Raw genomic sequence first — 26,209 nt, forward strand, 5'->3', positions numbered from 1 at the left:
CTGTTCCGTGTAGACAGCACTGACCGGTATGATTCGGGAGAGCTCCAACCGTGTGGACTTTAACGTCGTGAAGCCCGTGGTCTCTGGTAAGAAGAGGCCGACTCGGGAGCTGAGAGTTTTTTTCAACGCGGGGAGTTTCGATCGCCCCAAAGCGAGGGCCTCAGGCAGACGGCAGCGGCGACTGCAGACGGTTCAACAGCCCCGACCGCGGGTGAACAAAGAGGAAGATGGTTGAACTTTTTACCTTCCATCACAGTGAGGAATGTGGAGTCCGCTGTGGTGGATGTTTGTGTTAAATGTTATTTTGTGTGGCTGCGTGTCCTGTTGCTTTTTACTCAGTATGTCAAATTTCACAGTACCTTAATTGGTGTATGTGACAATAAATTGAACTTGAACATCTTGAAATCTTGATTGTGCTTATGTGCGGGAGTTAGTCTTGCGGAGCTGCATGCAAACAATGTACTTCACTAAGGCCCAGCACTTCAACTCCCCCTCCCATTCCCAGTCTGACCTTTCTGTCCTGGGCCTCCTCCATTGTCAGAGTGAGGCCCAGCGCAAATTGGAGGAACAGCACCTCATATTTCGCTTGGGGAGTTTACACCCCAGTGGTATGAACATTGACTTCTCTAACTTCAAGTAACCCTTGCTTTCCCCCACCCTCTCCATCCCCTCCCCCTTCCCAGTTCTCCCACTGTCTTCCTGTCTCCGACTACATCCTATCTTTGTCCCGCCCCTCCCCTGACATCAGTCTGAACTGAAGAAAGGGCTCGACCCGAAACGTCACCCATTCCTTCTCTCCCGAGATGCTGCCTGACCCGCTGAGTTACTCCAGCACTTTGTGTCTACCTTCGATGTACTTCACTGTACCTAGCGCACGTGACAATAGACCATTGCAGCGTTGAAAGCAAGCATCCCGCTGCACTATCAGCCCCAACACTGCTAACGTAGGTGTGACCACTCCAGTTGCCCCGTGGTGGGACTAGTGTTTGGATAGGTCCAGGCAGATTGACGACTAGCAAGTCCTGGAGAGAAAGGAGCGGGTGGACGGGGTCAATAAAACCAACACGTTACGTTTTGGCATGGATCAGAATGCCATTCACGGGGAAAGCTAAACGTACCTGTGGCATTGAGAAGCTTCGGTAGGAACTGGTTCCAGAACACGCACATCTGAACTCGGAGATGTCTGTTGACTTTGATGGGCTCTGCGTTGAGGTCGATAAACTTCTGCTCGCTGGTGGTGAAGGGCGGCCATCTTTTCTCCTGAGAATGGGGGTCGTTTGGGTTCCTGCAGAGAGGAAAGAGAGATCTCGGGTGAAATGCCTGTTGGGTAGAACTTTTAGATTCTAGATTTAGTTTACTTTAAGAAAGAACACTGCAGATGCTGGTTTGAATCGAAGATAGACACAAAACGCTGGAGTAACTCAGCGGGACGGGCAGCATCTCTGGAGAGAAGGAATGGTTGACGTTTCGGGTCGAGACCCTTCTTCACACACTTGGGTCTCTGGCGCTCTGAAGAAGGGTCACGACCTGAAACGTCACCCATTCCTTCTCTCCAGAGATGCTGCCTGACCTGCTGAGTTGCTCCAGCATTTTGTGTCTACCTTTAGTTGACTTTGGTTGCGTTTAGAGATACAGCGCGGAAACTAGCGCTGTCCTGCACACACGAGGGACAATTTACAATTTCTCCAAAACCAAGTAACCTACAAACCTGCACGTCTTTGGAGTGTGGGAGGAAACTGGAGGTCCTGGGGGAAAACCCACGCAGGTCACGGGGAGAGTGTGCAAACTCCGTACAGACAGCGCCCGTAGTCAGGATGGAACTTGAGTCTCCGGCGCGTGAGGCAGTGCCTTCGGGAAGGGAGTTAATGGATAAGTATACATGGTGACCTGACAGGACCTTGAGCATGATTTGTCATGTACTCAGGTTGTAACCAGATTAATTATAATCAAGAGCAGAGATTCTGTTGAATTGGTGGAAGGACTCAAGTGCAATGGGTTTTGGGACACATCATCCAAAGACGTACAGGTCTGTCGGTGAATTGGCTTGGTATCTGTGTAAATTGTCCCTAGTGGGTGTAGGATAGTATTAGTGTGTGCGGGAGGTTGTGTAGGAAAATAACTGCAGATCGAAGGTATCACAAAATGCTGGAGTAACTCAGCAGGTCAGGCAGCATCTAGGAGAGAAGGAATGGGTGACGTTTCGGGTCGAGACCCTTCTTCAGACGGAGTACTGTGTGCAGTTTCGGTCTCCAAATTTGAGGAAGGATATTCTTGCTATTGAGGGCGTGCAGCGTAGGTTCACCAGGTTAATTCCTCGAATGGCGGGACTGTCTTATGTTGAAAGACGGGAGGGACTAGGCTTGTATACGCTGGAATTTAGAAGGATGAGAGGGGATCTTATTGAAACATATAAGATTATTAAAGGGTTGGACACGTCAGAGGCAGGAAACATGTTCCCAATGTTGGGGGAGTCCAGAACCAGGGGCCACAGTTTAAGAATAAGGGGTTGGCCATTTAGAATGGAGATGAGGAAAAACTTCAGTCAGAGAGTTGTGAATCTGTGGAATTCCCTGCCTCAGAGGGCAGTGGAGGCCGATTCTCTGAATGCATTCAAGATAGAGCTAGATAGAGCTCTTAATGATAGCGGAGTCAGGGGGTATGGGGTGAAGGCAGGAACGGGGTACTGATTGAGAATGATCAGCCATGATCACATTGAATGGTGGTGCTGGCTCGAGGTGCCGAATGGCCTACTGCTGCACCTATTGTCTATTGTCTATTGTCTATTGAAACGTCACCCATTCCTTCTCTCCTATATGCTGCCTGACCTGCTGTGTTACTCCAGGATTTTGTGATACCTTACTGTGTGCGGGGATCACTGGTGGGCGCGGACCCGATGGGCCGAAGGGCCTGTTTCCGCGCCGTATCTCGAAACGAAACGATTTTTTTTGCAGCGTGTGCCTGATGCTTACCCAGTTCTGGCAAACGTGGACCAGTAGTGCATTATCCTCCGACTAAGCATCTCCTCCTGCCTGGTGTAGTTCAGCTGCTTCTCCAGGGGCAGGCCGAAGACAAACTCGATCTCGTAGCCGTGGATCACCCCCATCCACTCCGGCCACACCAGGTTGGAGGCCCGGTGGTCGAAGAAGTACATGTAGATGCCGTTGCCGAACTCGGAGTACTGGTGAGCGAAGCGCATCAGGGGGCAGATGACGTTGTGGTCCCCCACGATGTCGTCCATGGCGTCCCGGTTCTTGATGCCGTTGTGCTCGTCCATCCAGTCGGTGTACTGCAGGGCCACGGCTTCCACCCCAAGCTCGCTGGCGTGGGGCACGCTCAGCTTCACCCCCACCATGAAGTCCTCGCGGCTGATGATGCTCTCCGAGTCCTTGCTGAAGCCCGGCACGCCGTACAGGAGGAAGTACGAGCCCTCGTCCTTGTTGACCCCCACCAGGACCTGGGTCTTCTTGAAGCTGCCCGAGTCCAGCATGGAGTCCAGGGAGTCCGGGAAGAACTCGCCGTCGATGACGGGGACAAAGGAGAAGCGGAAGACGCCGTTGTAGGGCAGGACGGACCACTCCTTGTCGATCAGCTCCTGGGGCTCTTTCGCTCGCAGGCAGTGGATTAGCTCCCTGTCGGTGTGTGAGTCGCAGTCGAGCAGTCTCCCCAGTTTGACCGCCCTCCTGCGCCCTTCTGCCACCGAGATGGTGGCCCAGGGACAGTTGGGCGAGCCGCTCTGGAGGATGGCCCGGTGGAAGAGGTCTCGGCTGCCCGGGGACAGCAGGTGCATCCCGGCGGAGGCCCCGCCGGCACTCTCCCCGAAGATGGTCACCGCCCGCGGTTCGCCGCCAAAGGAAGCGATGTTGTCCTGCACCCATTGCAGAGCCAGCCGCTGGTCCAGGAGGCCCACATTCCCCGGCGCGTCCTGGCTGCCGTGCAGGGCGAGGAAACCAAAGGCCCCCACCCTGTAGTTCATGGAGACCACCACCACCTTCTCGATGTGGGCCAGGTACTTGCCGTTGTAGACGTCCAGCGTGGAGGCGCCGCTGTAGAAGCCGCCCCCGTACACCCACACCATGACCGTGGCGTTCTTCGGCTTGGGGGAGGGCACCCAGACATTGAGGTACAGGCAGTCCTCACTCATCTCCTTGTTGGGGTTCCACATCTCGGTGCCGGCAAACCCGGGGAACTTTTTGTCCACGTACTGCTGGCAGTTCTTGGGGTAGGCGGAGGCGTTCCAGATCCCCGACCATGGCCTCTTGCCCTCTGGCCTCTTGAACCGCAAACTCCCGAGCGGGGGCTCGGCAAACGGGATTCCCAGGAAAGCGCTGACGTGGCTGTTCAGGACCGGGATTCGCGTGCCCATGACTTTCCCCGCCTTGGTGGCGACCAGGAACTCGGCGTGATGTTGTGCCTGGCCCAGGGTGACGGAGGGCAGGATGAGGCCCAACAGTGCAGAGGCCACCAGCAAATTCATTTCCTTTCCCATCTGTGTCGGAACTGAAAGGGAAAGACAAAAAAAATGAGGACGCGGGAATAAAAACTATTCCCAATTCCTGAAAACCAGGAAGTTGTAGATGTTGACGCACGCACGCGCACGCACAAGCACGCACACGCACGCACACACAGATACTGTGTACGCACATATATATACACACACACAGATACTGTATATACACATATACACACACACGCACACACACAGATACTGTGTATATACACATATATACACACACAGATACTGGATATACACATATATATATATATATATATATATACACACACACAGATACTGTATATACACTTACACACACATATACTGTATATACACATATATACACACACAGATACTGGATATACACATATATATATATATATCTATACACACACAGATACTGTATATACACTTACACACACACACACAGATACTGTATACACACATATATACACACACACACACTGTATACACACATATATACACACACACACAGATACTGGATATACATATATATATATATATACACACACAAATACACACACACACACACACACACATACAGGGTAATATTAATAATCTAATATAATAATACTTAAAATATAATAATGTAAGAATATAAAATGTTATCCTTTGTAGAGAGAGATAAACGTGATTGGGGCAGCTTAATATATTTCCTCATGGCGAGAGTGTGGGATGGGGTGTGAGCGGCCTGTCTATAACTGAGTCGGTACCTCAGAACCCGTTCATTGCCCCGATGAATCTTCGGGCTTCCTGTGGATGTGAACGGGAAAGCACAGCAGAAAAGAAAGATGAATCACCTTTCATTGCCGGATATTCCTAACTGATGTGCAGGAAGGAACTGCAAATGCTGGTTTCAGCCGCAGATAGACACAAAAAGCAGGAGTAGCTCATCGGGTCAGACAGCATCTCTGGAGAGAAGGAATGGCTGATGTTCGGTCCATTGTTGAATCTGGGGTAGGTGATAACGTACCATTAGTGTTGCCAACTGTCCCGTATTAGCCGGAACATCCCGTATTTTGGGCTAAATTGGTTTGTCTCGTACGGGACCGCCCTTGTCCTATATTAGGCCCGGGAGGGGGGGGGGGGGGGGGGGGGGGGGGGTGGCGCTGTAGGCCCGAACAGTGCAGGCCCGGACAGTTTAGGTCCGGACGCTGTAGGCCCGGACGCTGTAGGCCCGAACAGTGCAGGCCCGGACAGTTTAGGCCCGGACGCTGTAGGCCCGGACGCTGTAGGCCCGGACGCTGTAGGCCCGGACGCTGTAGGCCCGGACGCTGTAGGCCCGGACACTGTAGGCCCGGACACTGTAGGCCCAGATAGTGTAAGTCCGAACAGTATAGGTCCAGACAGTGTAGGCCCGGACAGTTTAGGTCCGGACGCTGTAGGCCCGGACGCTGTAGGCCCGGACGCTGTAGGCCCGGACGCTGTAGGCACGGACGCTGTAGGCCCGGACGCTGTAGGCCCGGACTCTGTAGGCCCGGACACTGTAGGCCCGGACACTGTAGGCCCGGACACTGTAGGCCCGGACACTGTAGGCCCAGACAGTGTAAGTCCGAACAGTATAGGTCCGGACAGTGTAGGCCCGGAGAGAGAGAGCGCGCTTCTGGGGCTCATTTGCAAAGCAATGCTCGCTCAATTACATCCCGGACATTATTGATCAGGGCTCCTGCATGCTAGTGGAATATATGGGAGCTGGCTGCCTGCCTGATGGGACTTGAGTTCAACAAGGTATGGCAAGATTCCATCTCCTTTCACTCTGCAGTAAAAAATAAACAAAGACCGCAGCGGGTCAGGCAGCATCTGTAACAAGAGAAGCAGTTCGTGCAGTTAAGGGGCAACACAGTGGTAGAGTTGCTGCCATCGTCACAGCGTCAGAGACCCGGGTTCCATCTTGACCATCTGCTGCTTGCCTGTATGTTCTGTCGTATGTTGAAAGACTGGAGCGACTGGTCTTGTATACACTGGAATTTAGAAGGATGAGAGGGCACCTTATTGAAACGTATAAGATTATTAAGGGATTGGACACGCTAGAGGCAGGAAACATGTTCCCGATGTTTGGGGATTCCAGAACCAGGGGCCACACAGTTTGAGAATAAGGGGTAGGCCATTTAGAACGGAGGCGAGGGAAAACCTTTTCACTCAGAGAGTTGCGAATCTGTGGAATTCTCCGCCTCAGAAGGCAGTGGAGGCCGATTCTCTGGATGCTTTCAAGAGAGAGCTAGATAGAGCTCTTAAAGATAGCGGAGTCAGGGGGTATGGGGAGAGGGCAGGAACGGGGTACTGTTCGAAGGTATCACAGAATGCTGGAGTAACTCAGCGGGTCAGGCAGCATTTCTGGAGGGAAAGAATGGGTGACGTTTCGGGTCGAGACCCCTCTTCAGAGATGCTGCCTTACCCACTGAGTTACTCCAGCATTTTGTGATACCTTCGATTTGTACCAGCATCTCTGCAGTTATTTTCCTACACAACGTACCTGTTAGAAGGAGGTAATTTTGCTTCTCTGACCTGCCTGTTTTGAGAACAAACTAAACAATCAGCCCACCCCATCTGCGATCTTCACAGAGTTCAGTATTTAGAAACATCGAAAATAGGTGCAGGAGGAGGCCATTTGGCCCTTCGAGCCAGCACCGCCATTCATTGTGATTGTGGCTGATCGTTCACAATCAGTAACCCGTGCCTGCCTTCTCCCCATATCCCTTAATTCCGTTAGCCCCTAGAGCTCTATCTAACTCTACTTTTAAATTCATCCGGTGAATTGGCCTCCACTGCCCTCTGTGGCAGAGAATTAATTCCACAAATTCACAAATCTCTGGGTGAAAAAGTTTTTTCTCACCTCAGTTTTAAATGGCCTTCCCTTTATTCTTAGACTGTGGCCCCTGGTTCTGGATATAGAGTATAGAGTATCTCTGAAGTATAGAGTCTCTCTTATAAATAAGAGAGAGGCCAAACTGCGCGTCAGATTCATCACAGAGCCAGTCCCAGTCTTGCTTTTTACCTTGAACTCTGCAATTTATTCTGTCCATTGTCCATCAATTCCCCTTTGATTCATTTACCACCCATCCACACCTGGGGTATTTTGAAATAACCAATTAACCTCACAATCTGCACATCTTGTGTGCAGTTTTGATCTCCTAATTTGAGGAAGGACATCCTTGCTATTGAGGTAGTGCAGGGTAGGTTCACCAAGGTTAATCCCCGGGATGGCGGGACTGTCATACGAGGAAAGATTGGAAAGACTGGGCTCATATTCACTGGAGTTTAGAAGGATGAGAGGGGATCTTATAGAGACGTATAAAAGTACAAAAGGACTGGACAAGCTCGATGCAGGAAAAATGTTCCCAATGTTGGGGGAGTCCAGAAGCAGGGACCACAGTCTAAGAATAAAGGGGAGGCCATTTAAAACTGAGGTGAGAAGAAACTTTTTCACCCAGAGAGTTGTGAATTTGTGGAATTCTCTGCCACAGAGGGCAGTGGAGGCCAATTCACTGGATGAATTTAAAAGAGAGTTAGATAGAGCTCTAGGGGCTGGCGGAATCAAGGGATGTGGGGAGAAGGCAGGCAGGGGTTACTGATTGTGAATGATCAGCCATGATCACCATGAGTGGCGGTGCTGGCTCGAAGGGCCAAATGGCCTCCTCCTGCACCTATTTTCAATGTGTATGTCTATCATTGGGAGGAAACCAGAGCACCCGATGGGGAAACGATGCGGTCACAAGGAGAACGTGGAAACTCCACAGTCAAGAATCGAATCTGGAAACAGGCCCTTCGACCAAACTCGCCCACAATGTCCCAGCTACACATGTCCCAACTGTCCGCGTTTGACAATAGACAATAGACAATAGACAATAGGTGCAGGAGTAGGCCATTCAGCCCTTCGAGCCAGCACCGCCATTCAATGCGATCATGGCTGATCACTCTCAATCAGTACCCCGTTCCTGCCTTCTCCCCATACCCCCTCACTCCGCTATCCTTAAGAGCTCTATCCAGCTCTCTCTTGAAAGCATCCAATGAACTGGCCTCCACTGCCTTCTGAGGCAGAGAATTCCACACCTTCACCACCCTCTGACTGAAAAAGTTCTTCCTCATCTCCGTTCTAAATGGCCTACCCCTTATTCTTAAACTGTGGCCCCTTGTTCTGGACTCCCCCAACATTGGGAACATGTTATCTGCCTCTAATGTGTCCAATCCCCTAATTATCTTATATGTTTCAATAAGATCCCCCCTCATCCTTCTAAATTCCAGTGTATACAAGCCCAATCGCTCCAGCCTTTCAACATACGACAGTCCCGCCATTCCGGGAATTAACCTAGTGAACCTACGCCGCACGCCCTCCATAGCAAGAATATCCTTCCTCAAATTTGGAGACCAAAACTGCACACAGTACTCCAGGTGCGGTCTCACCAGGGCCCGGTACAACTGTAGAAGGACCTCTTTGCTCCTATACTCAACTCCTCTTGTTACGAAGGCCAACATTCCATTGGCTTTCTTCACTGCCTGCTGTACCTGCATGCTTCCTTTCATTGACTGATGCACTAGGACACCCAGATCTCGTTGAACTCCCCCTCCTCCTAACTTGACACCATTCAGATAATAATCTGCCTTTCTATTCTTACTTCCAAAGTGAATAACCTCACACTTATCTACATTAAACTGCATCTGCCATGTATCCGCCCACTCACACAATCTGTCCAAGTCACCCTGCAGCCTTATTGCATCTTCCTCACAATTCACACTACCCCCCAACTTAGTATCATCTGCAAATTTGCTAATGGTACTTTTAATCCCTTCGTCTAAGTCATTAATGTATATCGTAAATAGCTGGGGTCCCAGCACCGAACCTTGCGGTACCCCACTGGTCACTGCCTGCCATTCCGAAAGGGACCCATTTATCCCCACTCTTTGCTTTCTGTCTGTCAACCAATTTTCTATCCATGTCAGTACCCTACCCCCAATACCATGTGCCCTAATTTTGCCCACTAATCTCCTATGTGGGACCTTGTCGAATTGGAGGGTCCATATCCCTCCAAACCTGTCCTATCCAGGTACCAGTCCAACTGTTTCTTAAATGATGGTATCGTCCCAGCCTCAACTACCTCCTCTGGCAGCTCGTTCCATACACCCACCACCCTCTGTGTGAAAAGGTTACCCCTCAGATCCCTATTAAATCTTTCCCCCTTCACCTTGAACCTGTGTCCTCTGGTCCTCAATTCCCCTGCTCCGGGCAGGAGACTCTGTGCATCTACCCGATCTATTCCTCTCGTGATTTTGTACACCTCCATAAGATCACCCCCTCATCCTCCTGCGCTCCATGGAATAGAGACCCAGCCTGCTCAACCTCTCCCTGTAGCTCACAAATAGGCACGAAACGCTGGGGTAACTCAGCGGGACAGGCAGCGTCTCTGGAGAGAAGGAACGGGTCGAGGCCCTTCCTCAGACTCGTCTCTTCCCTCGTCGGTTGTATCAAGGGCGCTTCGCTCTGTGAATCCCCCCCCCCCCCCTTACCTTTCTCTGGGGTAAGAGAGAAAAATCCGACTCGCAAATGATATCGCCACAAAATTTAAAAAAATAAATAAATCGGCATCAAAAAGCAGAAACAGAAATAAATGATAGGTGGCACATACCGTGAACCGATGCCAGCGGACTTGGACAAATCGGGCTCTCTCGACCAGCTGACGCTATTTAAAGGTCGCAGCTGTCCAGAAGGGAGACTCCAATGTTTTGTGCGCTCCCGTTAGTGGCTGGGGGGATTTAATGCCTCGGACTAAGGGGCTGTGTCGGAGGTGAAAGCCCGATGGTGACAGAGAGATCGTTTAAAGAGACAGTGCATGTTGTGTGCAAGCCTTCAAGAGGAATTCAACGTCCTAACCCTTGACTCTGAGCGGGTCAGTGACATTTGAGTCTTTCGTGTTAATTAGGTGTCCACTGAATCTATTAAAATGGTAACGTACAGCTGGACTGCGGGGAACAATATCGCACTTGTAAGACCGGCAACTTTACAAAAAAATAAACGCCTTGTTTTTAAGTAACAATCCTGCGTGCCAAGGAAATGCCTCAGAAGCCATGAATGAAATTAGCACATTTGCCCATTGCAGGGCAAGAAGGTTAAGTGAGAATATCGTTCTAGACATCTGGAGAGCTTCCTTGCTCTTCCAAAAACACCAAGGGGCCCTTTACAACAGCTGTCCAATATTCACGCTTTGAGATAACGTTCCATTTTAAAGTTAGCACACAACTGACAATGTGGTACTCCTTTAGTACTGCACCAGAGGCAATGCCCTGGACAACATCCGAGGGTCTCCAATGAGGTATATTGCAGTTCACGACTGCTCTCTAGTTGTGGTAAGGAGCTAGGGTTGCCAACTGTCCCGTATTAGCCGGGACATCCCGTAGTTTGGGCTAAATTGGTTTGTCCTGTATGGGTCCGCCCTTGGGCCATTAGGGCCAGGGGACACTGTAGGCCCGGACAGTGTAGGCCCGGACAGTGTAGGCCCAGAGGCCGCCTAATGGAGGTTGCGTAAAATCCCGCCTCCCGGCCCGGGCGGCCGTCATTGGTGGAACGGGAGCACGTGGCCGCTGGCTGGATGAGGTCACGTGGGGCGTGGGGCGGTGACGTCACCTTGTCCCTTATTTGGGAGTGAGATAGTTGGCAACCCTACTCATTGGAGACCCTTTGACTATCTTTGATCGGACGTTACTGGCTTTACCTTGCACTAAACGTTATTCCCTTTATCATGTATCTGTACACTGTGAACGGCTCGATTGCAATCGTGTATTGTATTTCCGCTGACTGGTTGGCATGCAGCAAAAGCTCGGTACATGTGACAAAAAACTAAACTCAACTTGTCTTTGCTTCTCAGAGCAACAAGCACTGTTGCTGAGTGAACGGAAGGGAAGAAATGTTATTTTGACTAATTTTAACTTTTCAGAAGGGATTAGAGTCATACAGAAACTGGCCCCTCGGCCCAACTTGCCCATGCTGACTAAGATACCCCACTTGCCGACATTTTGCCCATATCCCTCTAAACAGGAAAGCGGTTCTGTTTGCCAACTTTCTCACTCCCAAATACGGGACAAGGTGACGTCACCACCCCACGTGACCTCACCCAGCCAGCAGCCAAGTGCTCCACCAATGGTGGCCGCCCGGGCCGGGAGGTTGGTCGCTACGCAACCTCCGTTAGACATGCCAGGGCATCCAGACATACACTGTCCAGAAGGTAGACACAAATTTTAACCAGCATCTGCAGTTTTTTTCCTACTACACCGTCCGGACCTACAGCATCCGGGGCCAGCCTACAGTGTCGGGGCCTACAGTGTCGGGGCCTACAGTGCCCCCGGGCCTAATATGGGACACGGGACAAACCAATTTAGCCCAAAATTCGGGATGTCCCGGCTAATATGAGACAGTTGGCAACCCTAGGCTCTGACCATCTACCTCACTGGGGGTCCTCGTACCATCTTCAAATTGGACTTTACTGGACATTATCTTGCACAAACCGTTATTCCCTTTATCCTGTACCTGAGCACTGTAGAATCATGTATAATCTTTCCCCTGACTGGCTAGCTTGCAACAAAAAAGCTTTTCATGGTACCTCGGTACACAATACTCAATAGACAATAAACAGGAGTAGGCCATTCGGCCCTTCGAGCCAGCACCGCCATTCAATGTGACCATGGGTGATCATCCACAATCAATACCCCGTTCCTGCCCTCTCCCCATACCCCCTGACTCCACTACCATTAAGAGCTCTATCTAAATCTCGCTTGAAAGCATCCAGAGAATTGGCCTCCACTGCCTTCTGAGGCAGAGAATTCCACAGATTTACAACTCTCTGAGTGAAAAAGTTTTTCCTCATCTCCGTTCTAAATGGCCTACCCCTTATTCTTAAACAGTGGCCCCTTGTTCCGGTCTCCCCCAACATTGGGAACGTGTTTCCTGCCTCTAACGTGTCCAACCCCTTAATAATCTTCTATGTTTCAATAAGATTCCCTGTCATCCTTCTAAATTCCAGTGTATACAAGGCCAGTCGCTCCAGTCTTTCAACGTACGACAGTCCCGCCATTCCGGGAATTAACCTCGTGAACCTACGCTGCACTCCCTCAATAGCAAGAACAATAATAACACGTGACAATAAACGAAACCAAATTACACTAAACTAAACCACACCTTTCCTACTCATGTCCCTGTCCAAATATATTTTAAATGCTGTTATACGACATGCCTCAACTACTTCCTTTGGCAGCTCGCTCCATCCACCCACCACTCTGGAAAAGTTGACCCTCAGGTTCCTTTTAAATCTTTCCCATTTAACCTTAAAGTGCCAGAGCAGACTCTATCTGCTAAGGAGACTCTGGTCCTTTGGAGTGCAGGGGGCACTCCTAAGGACCTTCTACAACACGGTGGTGGCATCGGCCATTTTCTATGGAGTGGTCTGCTGGAGCAGCAGCATCACAGCAGCGGAAGGGAAGAGACTCGACAAGCTGGTCAGGAAGGCCGGCTCTGTCCTGGGTTGCCCCCTCGACTCAGTGCAGGTGGTGGGAGAGAGGAGGGTGATGGCAAAGTTAACATCGCTGCTGGAGAACGACTCCCACCCCATGCAGGACACTGTCACTGCACTGAGTAGCTCCTTCAGTGACAGACTCCTTCACCCCAAGTGCGTGAAGGAGAGATATAGGAGGTCCTTCCTTCCCGCTGCTGTGAGACTGCACAACCAGCACTGCTCCCAGCAGACGAGTCAACAATATCAGCTAAGAACACACAGAAAACTGATGACAATTTATGTATCTTTTACTTATAATGAATGATTTCTTGCTCTCTTGCTGTCCACTTTGCTGCTGTAACACTGTAAATTTCCCCGGTGTGGAACAAATAAAGGAATATATTATTCAACCTACGTCCTCTTGTTCTTGATTCACCTCGCCGATCCACCACCTCATGGTTGCAATTGGATAGTGCATCCCAGGGTTAACATCCCTCAAACACAGGGGCAAAATATTAAGGGTAGGAAAAAAACTGCAGATGCTGGTTAAAATCGAAGGCAGACACAAAATGCTGGAGCAACTCAGCGGGTCAGGCAGCATCTCGGGAGAGAAGGAATGGGGGACGTTCCGGGTCGAGACCTTTCTTCAGACATGTCAGGGGAGGGGGCGGGACAAAGATAGGATGTAGTCGGAGACAGGTAGACTAGTGGGAGAACTGGGAAGGGGGAGGGAATAGAGATGGAAAGCAGGGACTATCTGAAGTTAGAGAGGTCAATGTTCAAAATCTGAAGTTAGAGAAGTTAGAGAACATCGACTTCTCTAACTTCAGATAGTCCCTGCTTTCCCTCTCTATCCCCCCCCCCTTCCCAGTTCTCCCACTAGTCTTCCTGTCTCCGACTACATTCTATCTTTGTCCCGCCCCCTCCCCTGACATCAGTCTGAAGAAGGAAGGGTCTCGAGGCGAAATATTAAGTATTTTTCTGGGAGTCTTGGCTGTTTCCACCAGCATGCTCGTCGTGGATAACATAATTTGATCACCAAACCTCTCTGAACAGAGATGCAATGCCTTCCAGTTCCAATATCAAAGGCCACAGATCATGTGCTGGTAAATAGAATTGGTATAGATTGATACTAACAGATTGATGGTTAGCACAGAATTACAATGTGATTACACTGCGCTCTAATTCAATATATAAATTGGCCACATGGATGACGGGCTAATTGAAGACTTTAGAATTCTAAGGCAGATCTATCCTAAATTATAGGTAGACACAGAATGCTGGAGTAACTCAGTGGGGCGGGCGGCATCTCTGGAGAGAAGGGATGGGTGATAGCGTGGAAACAGGCCCGTATCCCTCTGTTCCCTGCACTTCCATGTGCCGATGTAAAAGCCTCATCTCTGCTTTTGTCACCCCGGCAATGCATTCCTGCCTCCCGCCTTGTCGTGGTTTGGGATGAAAATACGTGAGACAGAGGACAAAGAAAGAAACAGTCGGAGAGGAAAAAATCTGTGGATGGATGCAGTCAGTGGTTGATCACGCGGAGGCCTCAGCTGTAGTCCAACGTGATGTAGGATCGTGTGTGTGTGTGTGTAGGAAGGAACTGCAGATGCTGGTTTACACTGAATATACACCGATCAGCCAAAACATTATGACCACTGACAGGCAAAGTGAATAACATTGGTTATCTTGTTACAATGCCACCTGTCAAGGGGTGGGATATATTAGGCAGCAAGTGAACAGTCAGTTCTTGAAGTTGACGTGTTGGATGCAGGAGAAATGGGCAGGAGTAAAGACCTGAGCGACTTTGACAAGGGCCAATTTGCTATGGTCAGACGACTGGGTCAGAGCATCTCGGAAACGGCAAGGCTTGCGGGGTGCTGCTAAAGGATCTGCTGCTAATGTTTTGGTGCCAGATACCATGGTACACCTTCAGGGGTCTTGTAGAGTCCATGCCTCGGCGGGTCGGCGCTGCTTTGGCAGCACACAGAGGCCCAACATAATATTATGCAGGTGGTTATAATGTTTTGGCTCATCGGTGTAGACACAAAATGCTGGAGTAACTCAGCAGGACAGGCACCATCTCTGGAGAGAAGGTATGCAGGCAGAGGGGATCCGTTTAATTAGGCACCATGTTTGATGCAAACATTATGGGCCGAAGGGCCTGTTCCTGTGCTGTACAGTTCCATATCCTCAACAACAAATTCCTTTCATTGTGACTTAAACATAGGAAAAACAACCCAACACGTTTCACAGAACATTACCATTTAAAAAAAATTAGATAGTCGGAGATTGATACAGTGTGGATCATGCCCGACTGGCCCATTCCTTCTCTCCTGAGATGCTGCCTGACCTGCTGAGTTACTCCAGCATTTTGTGAATAAATGCCCTACTGGTGTCTGCTCTCTCTAAACCAAAGATTTCCCTTGAAGATATCGGGTGAATCGGCCTCCACTGCCCTCTGTGGCAGAGAATTCCACAGATTCACAACTCTCCGGGTGAAAAAGTTTCTCCTCATCTCAGTCCTAAATGGCCGACCCCTTATTCTTAAACTGTGTGACCTCTCGTTCTGTTACTTAACTAAGAGCTAATTTTGCCCGCAGGCAGGACCGCTTCTACCTGAGTGAATTGTACACTACCATCACGTGACAATCTCAGCATCATTCAATGAACATGCGACAGTTCAGCTCTTGGCTATATGAAGTGTATTGCAGGGAGATGGCCAATGTATTTACCACTGATTTCTCTATCTCCCTCCCTCCCCCTCCCTCCCTTTCCCTCCCTCTCCCTCCCCCTCCCTCTCCCTCTCCCTCTCCCTCTCCCTCTCCCTCTCCCTCTCCCTCCCTCTCTCTCTCTCTCCCCTGCAGGTCTGACCACGGTCTGCAACATTACATTTTTGCTTTCTAATTTAATTAAGGCAATGTGCTGCAGTACTGGGAATCTTCCTGGCAGTCACGATGGATTGTCCAAGATCTTAATAATAAGGGAACGGAGACATACTTCAGTACGGCTTTTATTCCCCAACTACCCCATCATCTGCACTTGAATGGGTGATGTTGTGAACTGGGAAGGGGTTTAGAGATCCAGTGCGGAAACAGGCCCTTCGGCCCACCGGGTCTGCACCGACCAGCGACCCCCGCACTGTCCTACACGCACCAGGGACAATTTACACAAGCATCAAGTCAATTAACCAACAGACCCGCACGTCTTTGGAGTGTGGGAGGAAACCGAAGATGTCGGAGTAAAGCCACGCAGGTCAGGGGGGTAACGTACAAACTCCGTACAGACAGTGCATGTAGTCAGGATCGAACCTGGGTCTCCAGCACTGCAAGCGCTGCAAGGCAGCGACTCTACCCGCCACGCCACCGTGACCGCCCTGACCCTGACCCTCGTGTGTTACTGCAACCCTTGCATCTTTTTTTAAATAAACCAGCATCTGCAGCTCCTTGTGTCTCTGTCTCTCATCATCTGTACTTGTATTTTCTGCTCATAGTTACCCTGTCAACATCAGCGGTGGCAGATTGGTTGGTGCTTGCCTCTGCGACAGAAGGTTTTGAGTTCAAGCCTCACTCAGGGTACCATTCGGAGCTTGCAATCTAGGCCAACGCTCCCAGCCTTAAAAGCACTAAAAGAGAACTGCATTGTCAGAGAGCTCGGGCAGGATGTTAAATAGAGACCCTTTCTGCTCTCTCCGATGCATGTAAAAGATGTCGCGATGAAATCAAGAGGGGATAGACACAAAATGCTGGAGTAACTCAGCGGGTCAGGCAGCATCTCGGGAGAGAAGGAATGGGTGACGTTTCGGGTCGAGACCCTTCTTCAGACTGATGTCAGGGGTGGGGGTGGGACAAAGATAGGATGTAGTAGGAGACAGGAAGACTAGTGGGAGAACTGGGAAGGGGAGGGGATGGAGAGAGAGGGGGAAAGCAGGGACTATCTGAAGTTAGAGAAGTCAATGCTCATACCGCTGGGGTGTAAACTGCCCAAGCGAAATATGAGGTGCTGTTCCTCCAAATTGGGCTGGGCCTCACTCTGACAACAGAGGAGGCCCAGGACAGAAAGGTCAGACTGGGAATGGGAGGGGGAGTTGAAGTGCTGAGCCACCGGGAGATCAGGTTGGTTGAGACGGACTGAGCGGAGGAGTTCAGCAAAACGATCATCAAGCCTGCACTTGGTCTCGCCGATATTGAGAAGTTGACACCTGGAACAGCGGATACAGTAAGTAGATGAGGTTGGAGGAGGTGCAGGTGAACCTCTGCCTCACCTTGAAAGACTGTTTGGGCCCTTGGATGGAGTTGAGGGGGGAGGTAAAGGGACAGGTGTTGCATCTCCTGCGGTTGCAGGGGGAAGTACCTGGGGAGGGGATGGGTTTGGGTGAGGAAGGGACGAGTGGACCAGGGAGTTTCGGAGGGAACGGTCTCTGCGGAAAGCAGAAAGGGGCGGAGATGGGAAGATGTGGCCAGTGGAGGGATCCCACTGGAGGCTGGAGAATGTAGAGGGGTCTTGGAGATGGAGATGATGGCCTGAGGGAATGTCTGCTTACCCTGGGCAGTGGTTTTGAAGACAGCTACAAAATGCTGGAGAAACTCAGCGGGACAGGCAGCATCTCTGGATGGAAGGAATGGGTCAGAACCCTTCTTCGGACTGAGAGTCAGGGGGGAGGGGAGGCGCAGAGATAAAGAAGGGTAAGGTGTGAAAACGAGAAAACAAAGGGGAAGAGGTTCACGGAAAATGTAGAATAGATCTCTCTCCTGAGACACTGCCTGGCCCGCTGAGTTACTCCAGCATCGTGTGTCTACCTTCGATTTAAACCAGCATCTGCAGTTTTTTTCTTATAGATCACTGTTAGCAAGGGGAAAGTGACAATAGACAATAGGTGCAGGAGGAGGCCATTCGGCCCTTCGAGCCAGCACCGCCATTCAATGTGATCATGGCTGATCATCCACAATCAGTACCCCATTCCTGCCCTCTCCCCATACCCCCTGACTCCGCTATCATTAAGAGCTCTATCTGACTCTCTCTTGAAAGCATCCAGAGAATTGGCCTCCACTGCCTTCTGAGGCAGTGAGTTCCACAGATTCACAACTCTCTGGATGAAAAAGTTTTTCCTCATCTCCAACGAGGCGCACAAAGAAGAAATTCAATCAGGACAGTCAAACTGGTCGGAGAACGAGGACAGGGGGGAGGGGCTGGAGAGAGACCGCTGGGTTGTAAGCTGCCCAAGCGAAATATGAGGTGCTGTTTCCTCCAATTTGTGCTGGGCCTCACTCTGACAGTGGAGGAGTGGTGTTTATAGACAATAGGCGCAGGAGTAGGCCATTCGGCCCTTCGAGCCAGCACCACCATTCAATGTGATCATGGCTGATCAATCTCAATCAGTACCCCGTTCCTGCCTTCTCCCCATACCCCCTGACTCCGCTATCCTTAAGAGCTCTATCTAGTTCTCTCTTGAATGCATTCAGAGACTTGGCCTCCACTGCCTTCCGAGGCAGTGAATTCCACAGATTTACAACTCTCTGACTGAAAAGGTTTTTCCTCATCTCAGTTCTAAATGGCCTACCCCTTATTCTTAAACTGTGGCCCCTGGTTCTGGACTCCCCCAACATTGGGAACATGTTTCCTGCCTCTAACGTGTCCAACCCCTTAATAATCTTATATGTTTCGATAAGATCCCCTCTCATCTTTCTAAATTCCAGTGTATACAAGCCTAGTCGCTCCAGTCTTTCAACATGCGACAGTCCCACCATTCCGGGAATTAACCTAGTAAACGCTAGTAGCACGCCCTCAATAGCAAGAATATCCTTCTTCAAATTTGGAGACCAAAACTGCACACAGTACTCCAGGTGCGGTCTCACTAGGGCCCTATACAACTGCAGAAGGACCTCTTTGCTCCTATATTCAACTCCTCTTGTTATGAAGGCCAACATTCCATTGGCTTTATTCACTGCCTGCTGTACCTGCATGCTTCCTTTCAGTGACTGATGCACTAGGACACCAAGATCTCGTTGTACGTCCCCTTTTCCTAACTTGACACCATTCAGATAATAATCTACCTTCTTATTCTTACCACCAAAGTGGATAACCTCACACTTATCCACATTAAACTACATCTGCCATGCATCCGCCCACTCACACAACCTGTCCAAGTCACCCTGCAACCTCATAGCATCTGCCTCACAGCTCACACTATCACCCAGCTTTGTATCATCTGCAAATTTGCTAATGGTACTTTTAATCCCTTCATCCAAGTCATTAATGTATATTGTAAATAGCTGCAGTCCCAGCACTGAGCCTTGCGGTACCCCACTAGTCACTGCCTGCCATTCTGAAAGGGACCCATTTATCCCCACTCTTTGCTTTCTGTCTGTCAACCAATTTTCTATCCATGTCAGTACCCTACCCCCAATACCATGTGCTCTAATTTTGCCCACTAATCTCCTATGTGGGACCTTGTCGAAGGCTTTCTGAAAGTCGAGGTACACCACATCCACCGGCTCTCCCCTGTCAATTTTCCTAGTAACATCCTTAAAAAATTCCAGTAGGTTAGTCAAGCATGATTTCCCCTTCGTAAATCCATGCTGGCTCAGAACGATCCTGTTACTACTATCCAAATGCTCCGCAATTTCGTCTTTTATAATTGACTCCAGTATCTTCCCCACCACTGATATCAGACTAAATGGTCTATAATTTCCCGTTTTCTCTCTCCCTCCTTTCTTAAAAAGTGGGATAACATTAGCTAGCCTCCAATCCACAGGAACTGATCCTGAATCTATAGAACATTGGAAAATGATCACCAATGCATCCACAATTTCTATAGCCATCTCCTTAAGTACCCTGGGATGCAGACCATCAGGCTGTTGGAGGATGTCAGCATTGGTGGTGCTAAGTGCAGATTATCCAAGCCTCACCGCCACCCAGGAGACCATGAGACAGGAACTAAAGGACGGACATACACATTGAGCATCTCAGCGCTTTCTCTGAAATACCAGGGGAGGGGGGGTTGTTATTTACCAAGGTAAACCGGCACGGGCTAATTATATCAGAGAGGAAGCTGCAAGAGGTAAAAGTAGAAGCTTATGGCCGCTCCGTGAATTCTTTCCGCTGACCCAGCTGCAGGGGATGTTACTGATACCCAAGTGCGTTGGATCAGGCACCGTGTCCAATGCAGCTGTCACTGCTCGCCCGGATTTACAGGATCTCACGCTAAATTCTCCGAAAACACCCCTCCTCCCGATGAACGAAAGGCCTGGATAGAGTGGATGTGGAGAGGATGTTTCCAGTAGTGGGAGAGTCTAGGACCAGAGGGCACAGCCTTGGAATTAAAGGACGTTCCTTTAGGAAGGAGATGAGGAGGAATTTCTTTAGTCAGAGGGTGGTGAATCTGTGGAATTCATTGCCGCAGACGGCTGTGGGTAAGGCTGCCAACTGTCCCGTATTAGCCAGGAAATCCCCTTATTTTGGGCTAAATTGGTTTGTCCCGTACGGGACAGTCCTTGTCCCATATTAGGCCCGGGGGGCGCTGTAGGCCCGGACACTGTAGGCCTGGATGCTGCAGGCCGGGACACTGTAGGCCCGGACACTGTAGGCCCGGACAGTCTAGTTCCGGACAGTCTAGCTCCGGACAGTGTGGGTACGGAGGCCTGGGTGCTGCCTAATGGAGGTTGCCTAGCAACCCGCCTTCCGGCCCGGGCGGCCGCCATTGGTGGAGCGGGAGCGCAACCCGCCTTCCGCCCCGCGCCCCACGTGACCTCACCCTTTGTCCCTTATTTGGGAGCGAGGAAGTTTGCAACCCTACTAATACGTGACAAGGGCGGTCCCGTACGGGACAAATAAAAATTTAGCCCAAAATAAGGGATGTCCCGGCTAATACAGGACAGTCATCGACCCTATCCTCATCTCCTTTCTACAGGTACGTCCTTTTATTCTGAGGCTGTGCCCTCTGGTCCTAGACTCTCCCACTAGTGGAACCATCCTCTCCACATCCACTCTATCCAGGCCTTGCACTATTCGGTAAAGTTTCAATGAGTGTCCCCCTCCCCCCACCCCCCCCATCCTTCTAAACTCCAGCGAGTACAGGCCCAGTGCCGTCAAACGCTCATCATTTGTTATAGTTCCTTCACCATAAATCCTGGAACAATAGACAATAGATAATAGGTGCAGGAAGAGGCCATTCGACCCTTCGAGCCAGCACTGCCATTCACTGTGATCATGGCCGATCATCCACAATCAGTACCCCATTCCTGCCCTCTCCCCATAACCCCTGGCTCCGCTATCTCCGTTCTAAATGGCCTACCCCTTATTCTTAAACTGTGGCCCCTGGTTCTGGACTCCCCCAACATTGGGAACATGTTTCCTGCCTCTAACGTGTCCAATCCCTTAATAATCTTACATGATTCAATAAGATCCCCTCTCATCCTTCTAAATTCCAGCGTATACAGGAATACAGGAATACAGAGCTTTATTTGTCATTCGGTACCGAGGTACCGAACAAAATTACAAGCCCAGTCGCTCCAGTCTTTCAACATACGACAGTCCCGCCTTTTGGGGATTAACCTAGTGAACCTACGCTGCACTCCCTCAATAGCAAGAATGTCCTTCCTCAAATTTGGAGACCAAAACTGCACACAATACTCCAGGTGTGGTCTCACTAGGGCCCTGTGCAACTGCAGAAGGCCCTCTTTGCTGCTACACTCAACTCCTCTTGTCATAAAGACCAACATGCCATTAGCTGCCATCCATGAATGCTATGTGGAACTTTCACCAGAAGTGACGAGAGACTGGCTCAGCACTTCTGCACAAGGAGATAAACTATAATTATCGGAAGGAAATTTGTACAGTCTGTTCACTTACAATTTCCCTGTGCCCTGTTTCATTTACCTAATGTTAAAATGATTTACAGTCATTATACTTAATGTCATAGAGAAAATAAATGATTCTGATATACCAGCTACATCAGGCAAACTTTAAGTTAAGTTTAGTTGCGTGGAAACAGGCCCTTCGGCCCACCGAGTCCGCGCCGACCAGCGATCCCCACACACTAACACTACCCTACACACACTGGGGACAATTGACACATACACCAAGCCAATTAACCAACAAACCTGCACGTCTTTGGAGTGTGGGAGGAAACCGAAGATCTCGGAGAAACCCCGCGCAGGTCACGGGGAGAACGTACAAACTCCGTATAGATGGCAACCATGGTCGGGATGGAACCCGGGTCTCCGGCGCTGCATTCGCGGTAAGGCAGCAACTCTACCGCTGCGCCACCGTGCCGCTCTTCACTTATATAACTCATCATTGGACACTATCTCACCCATTGGGACCCTGTCAGCTGCCAGGAGAGCAATCCTGTGTGTCCTACTCCCTCTCTCTCCACATTTCCCTGAGGTCCTGCAACCTACACCAATCAGCCAAAACATGATGCCCACCTGCCTAATATGCTGTTGGTCCTCCGTGTGCAGCCCCATACGCAGCAGGGTGCGATGCACTGTGTATTGTGACACATTCCTCCCGTGACCACCATTGACATTTTCCCGTGACTTGTGCCACAGTCGACCTTCTGTCGGTTCGGACCAGACGGGATAGCCCTCGTTGCCCTCGCGCATCGATGAGCCTCGGGCGCCCAACACCCTGCCTGTCGCCGGTTTGTGGTTTGTCCCTCCTCGGACCACTGTCGGTCGGTACTCACCACTGCTGACCGGGGGCACCCCACAAGCCTTGCCGTTTCAGAGATGCTCTGACCCAGTCGTCTGGCCAGAACAATTTGGCCCTCGTCAATGTCGCTCAAGGTCTTTACTCCTGCCCATTTCTCCTGCATCCAACACATCAACTTCAAGAACTGACTGTTCACTTGCTGCCTAATACATCCCACCCCTTGACAGGTGCCATTGTAACAAGATAATCAATGTTATTCACTTTGCCTGTCAGTGGTCATGATGTTTTGGCTGATCGGTGTACTCTCTCTAACATATCCATCAACTCCTCTTGAATTTGTTTGCCAGTCACCCGCACAAGAGGTAACTTGCAGCAGCCAATTAATTTTGGGGATTCGGGAGATCGGAGCATCAGGTGGAAACCCACACACAAATGGAAGAACATTGAAACAGCCTTCAATCACCTGTCCTTGCACACCATGTGGCCAACCTTCCTTTTCTCGACCATTGACCAAGTCCTCAATTGCCCTGTCAATTCCCAAATCCTCATGCAAGTCTCCCTTAAACCCCTGTTGGATTTTTACCTGGAACGACACCGTGGTGCAGCAGGTAGAGCTGCTGCCTCACAGTGCCCAATAACATAGAAACATAGAAAACAGGTGCAGGAGGAGGCCATTCAGCCCTTCGAGCCAGCACCGACATTCATTGTGATCATGGCTGATCATCCACAATCAGTAAGTAACCCATGCCTGCCTTCTCCCCATGTCCCTTGATTCCGCTAGCCCCTAGAGCTCTATCTAACTCTCTTTTAAATTCATCCAGTGAATTGGCCTCCACTGCCCTCTGTGGCAGAGAATTCCACAAATTCACAACTCTCTGGGAGAAAAAGGTTCTTCTCGCCTCAGTTTTAAATGGCCTCCCCTTTATTCTTAGACTGTGTGGCCCCTGGGTCTGGACTCCCCCAACATTGGGAACATTTTTCCTGCATTCAGCTTGTCCAGTCCTTTTATAATTTTATACGTCTCTATAAGATCCCCTCTCATCCTTCTAAATAAAAGGACTAGACAAGCTGGATGCAGGAAATTTTTTCCCAATGTTGGGGGAATCCAGAACCAGGGGACACAGTGTAATGTGTGGGGAATAAGATCACGAGTGATCGGAGCAGAATTAGGCCATTCGGCCCATTAAGTCTACTCCGCCATTCAATCATGGTTGATCTATCTCTCCCTCCTAACCCCATTCTCCTGCCTTCTCCCCAACACACGTTTAGTGTCAATGGGGTGCTTGGTGGGCCGAAGGGCCTGTTTCCCTGCTGTAGGACTTTATGAGTCTCATGAAACACCCCAATCTATCGCTGGTAGAGACAAAATGCTGGAGTAACTCAGCGGGTCAGGCAGCATCTTGGGAGAGAAGGGAATGGGTGATGTTTTGGGTCGAGACCCTTCTTCAGACTGGGGGTAGGGGTAGATCTGACTTCACACTCTGAAGAAGAGATCTGAACCCAAAACGTCACCCATTCCTTCTCTCCCGAGATGCCACCTGACCCGCTGAGTTACCCCAGCATTTTGTGTGTGTGTGTCTACATTCGATTTAAACCAGCATCTGCAGTTTTTTTCCCTATTCAGTCTCTCACTTGCAGCGTAACCGTTCGCAAAAATTTGTGTAGGAAAATAACTGCAGATGCTGTTATCGAAGGTATCACATAATGCTGGAGTAACTCAGCAGGTCAGGCAGCATCTAGGAGAGAAGGAATGGGTGACGTTTCGGGTCGACACCCTTCTTCAAAGGGTGTCGACCCGAAACGTCACCCATTCCTTCTCTCCTAGATGCTGCCGCCCTGCTGAGTTACACCAGCTTTTTGCAAAAATGTGTGTGTTCATTTCTCAAATTTTGTTTGGGGTGGCAAGTGGTTTTTTTTTGAACGGCGAGCACACACATACACACACACACACACACACACACACACACACATATCTTTGCTGGAAGAAACAACCCTCAATAGTGGCGGTACAGTGCTGATGAACAAATTGTACAGTCGCAGAGAGAGAGAGGCCTTAGCACATCCAACACAACCCAGCAGCCAGCCAGCCAGCCCACTCCACATCTAGTGCAATCCTGGACAAACTATCCATCCAACAGAACGTGTGACCTCTACAATTTCCCCACCCTCGTTCGTTGGCATCTGAGGTTTCTCAGAGGAGTGGGATTTTCCTCGGTCCTTTTAAACGCGACTGGATAATATTTAGTACTCATTACCTGGTGTATCTGGAGACCGTACAGGAGGGGAGGGGAGGAGGGAGGGGGGTTAAATAATAAACATATCCGAAGTCTTTTTATATACCATTGCCAGAAGAAGGAAAAAAACACAAGCCATAAATAGCCCAGGCGACTTATTATTATGGCGTTGTCATGGGCACAGAGGGGTTCCTGTCTCTCTATCTTTTACTAGGTGATGCAATGGTAATTTTTAGACCGAGTCAAATGGATATCACCGGTGGATTCCGCCCTGCGATGAGCGAAATATGTGGAAAAGCAACCGCGCACAATGAAACAGAGTGTTTCAATCTAAGCGACTGTGTCAGTTTCTCCCTTCCCTTAAGGCGATGCATAGAAAATAACAGGGGGGGGGGTGGGGGTGGAGAGTGGAGAGAGAGAGTCAGCATTGATTGCTCAGACAAGATTATATATATATATATATATTTTAAAAAACACAAAACGCCAGCCTTGGTTAAAATGGCACAGATTCATTGCCGACCCCAGAAATAAATGGAAGCAAGAGGCAAAAGTCTTTACCTGTATGTGAATAGACGATACACACACACAGCACACACACACTGCGACTGCAGGTGGTCGGTCTGGCTGGCTACAAGCTGTTAGCTGGATCACACAGACCACAAACCTAGTTTGCTGCCTGCGCCGCTGGACGTGAGGTTGTCTGTGTGTGTGTGTGTGTGTGTGTATATTTGAGGGAGGGAGGGGGGTACTGGATTAATGATCCGCAGAACAATCTCGCGATGTTGCCTGAGGCAATGATGCAGGGCCGAATGTCCGGCTCTGGGGATGGAGAGAGAGAGAGGGAGAGGAGAGAGAGGAGGGAGAGAGAGAGAGAGAGGGTGGACTCCTGTCTCAGACGAGCCGGCGTTCATCACTTGAAACAAAAAAACACTTCCCTCATCCCCTCCGCATTTACCTTCTGCGTGCTGGTGCTGGTGCTGGTGCTGCCTCTGGTTCTGGTTCTGGTTCTAGTTCTAGTTCTGGTTCTGGTTCTAGTTCTGGTTCTGGTTCTGATTCTGGTTCTGATTCTGGTTCTAGTTCTGATTCTGGTTCTGGTTCTGGTTCTGATTCTGATTCTGGTTCTGGTTCTGGTTCAGATTCTGATTCTGGTTCAGATTCTGATTCTGGTTCTGATTCTGATTCTGATTCTGATTCTGGTTCAGATTCTGATTCTGGTTCTGATTCTGATTCTGGTTCTGGTTCTGGTTCTGATTCTGATTCTGGTTCTGGTTCTGATTCAGTAAATCTAGTAAATCTACTATCTACTAGCTCGATAGTAGCTCTAGATATGA

At 49.9% G+C, this 26,209-nt stretch overlaps 1 protein-coding gene across 2 annotated transcripts in view; it reads right to left on the reverse strand.

Moving 5' to 3' along the window:
* Positions 1–25,574, reverse strand: part of ache (acetylcholinesterase (Yt blood group)) — a 41,749-nt gene extending 16,175 nt beyond the window's left edge. The window contains exons 1-3 of one of the 2 annotated variants that reach the window (XM_078427924.1): positions 25,437–25,574; positions 2,970–4,497; positions 1,119–1,285 (exon numbers count right to left, since the gene is read on the reverse strand). In XM_078427924.1, the coding sequence (XP_078284050.1) occupies positions 1,119–1,285; positions 2,970–4,486 (1,684 nt within the window). In that variant the 5' untranslated portion in view covers positions 4,487–4,497; positions 25,437–25,574. Of the gene's footprint in view, positions 1–1,118; positions 1,286–2,969; positions 4,498–5,313; positions 5,451–25,436 lie in introns of those variants that run through there. The other variant, XM_078427923.1, reaches the window with a different exon arrangement.
* Positions 25,575–26,209: the final 635 nt, after the last annotated feature.

This window comes from Rhinoraja longicauda, chromosome 34 (assembly GCF_053455715.1).
Source record: "Rhinoraja longicauda isolate Sanriku21f chromosome 34, sRhiLon1.1, whole genome shotgun sequence".
In the NCBI taxonomy this organism is placed as follows: Eukaryota; Metazoa; Chordata; class Chondrichthyes; order Rajiformes; family Arhynchobatidae; genus Rhinoraja; species Rhinoraja longicauda.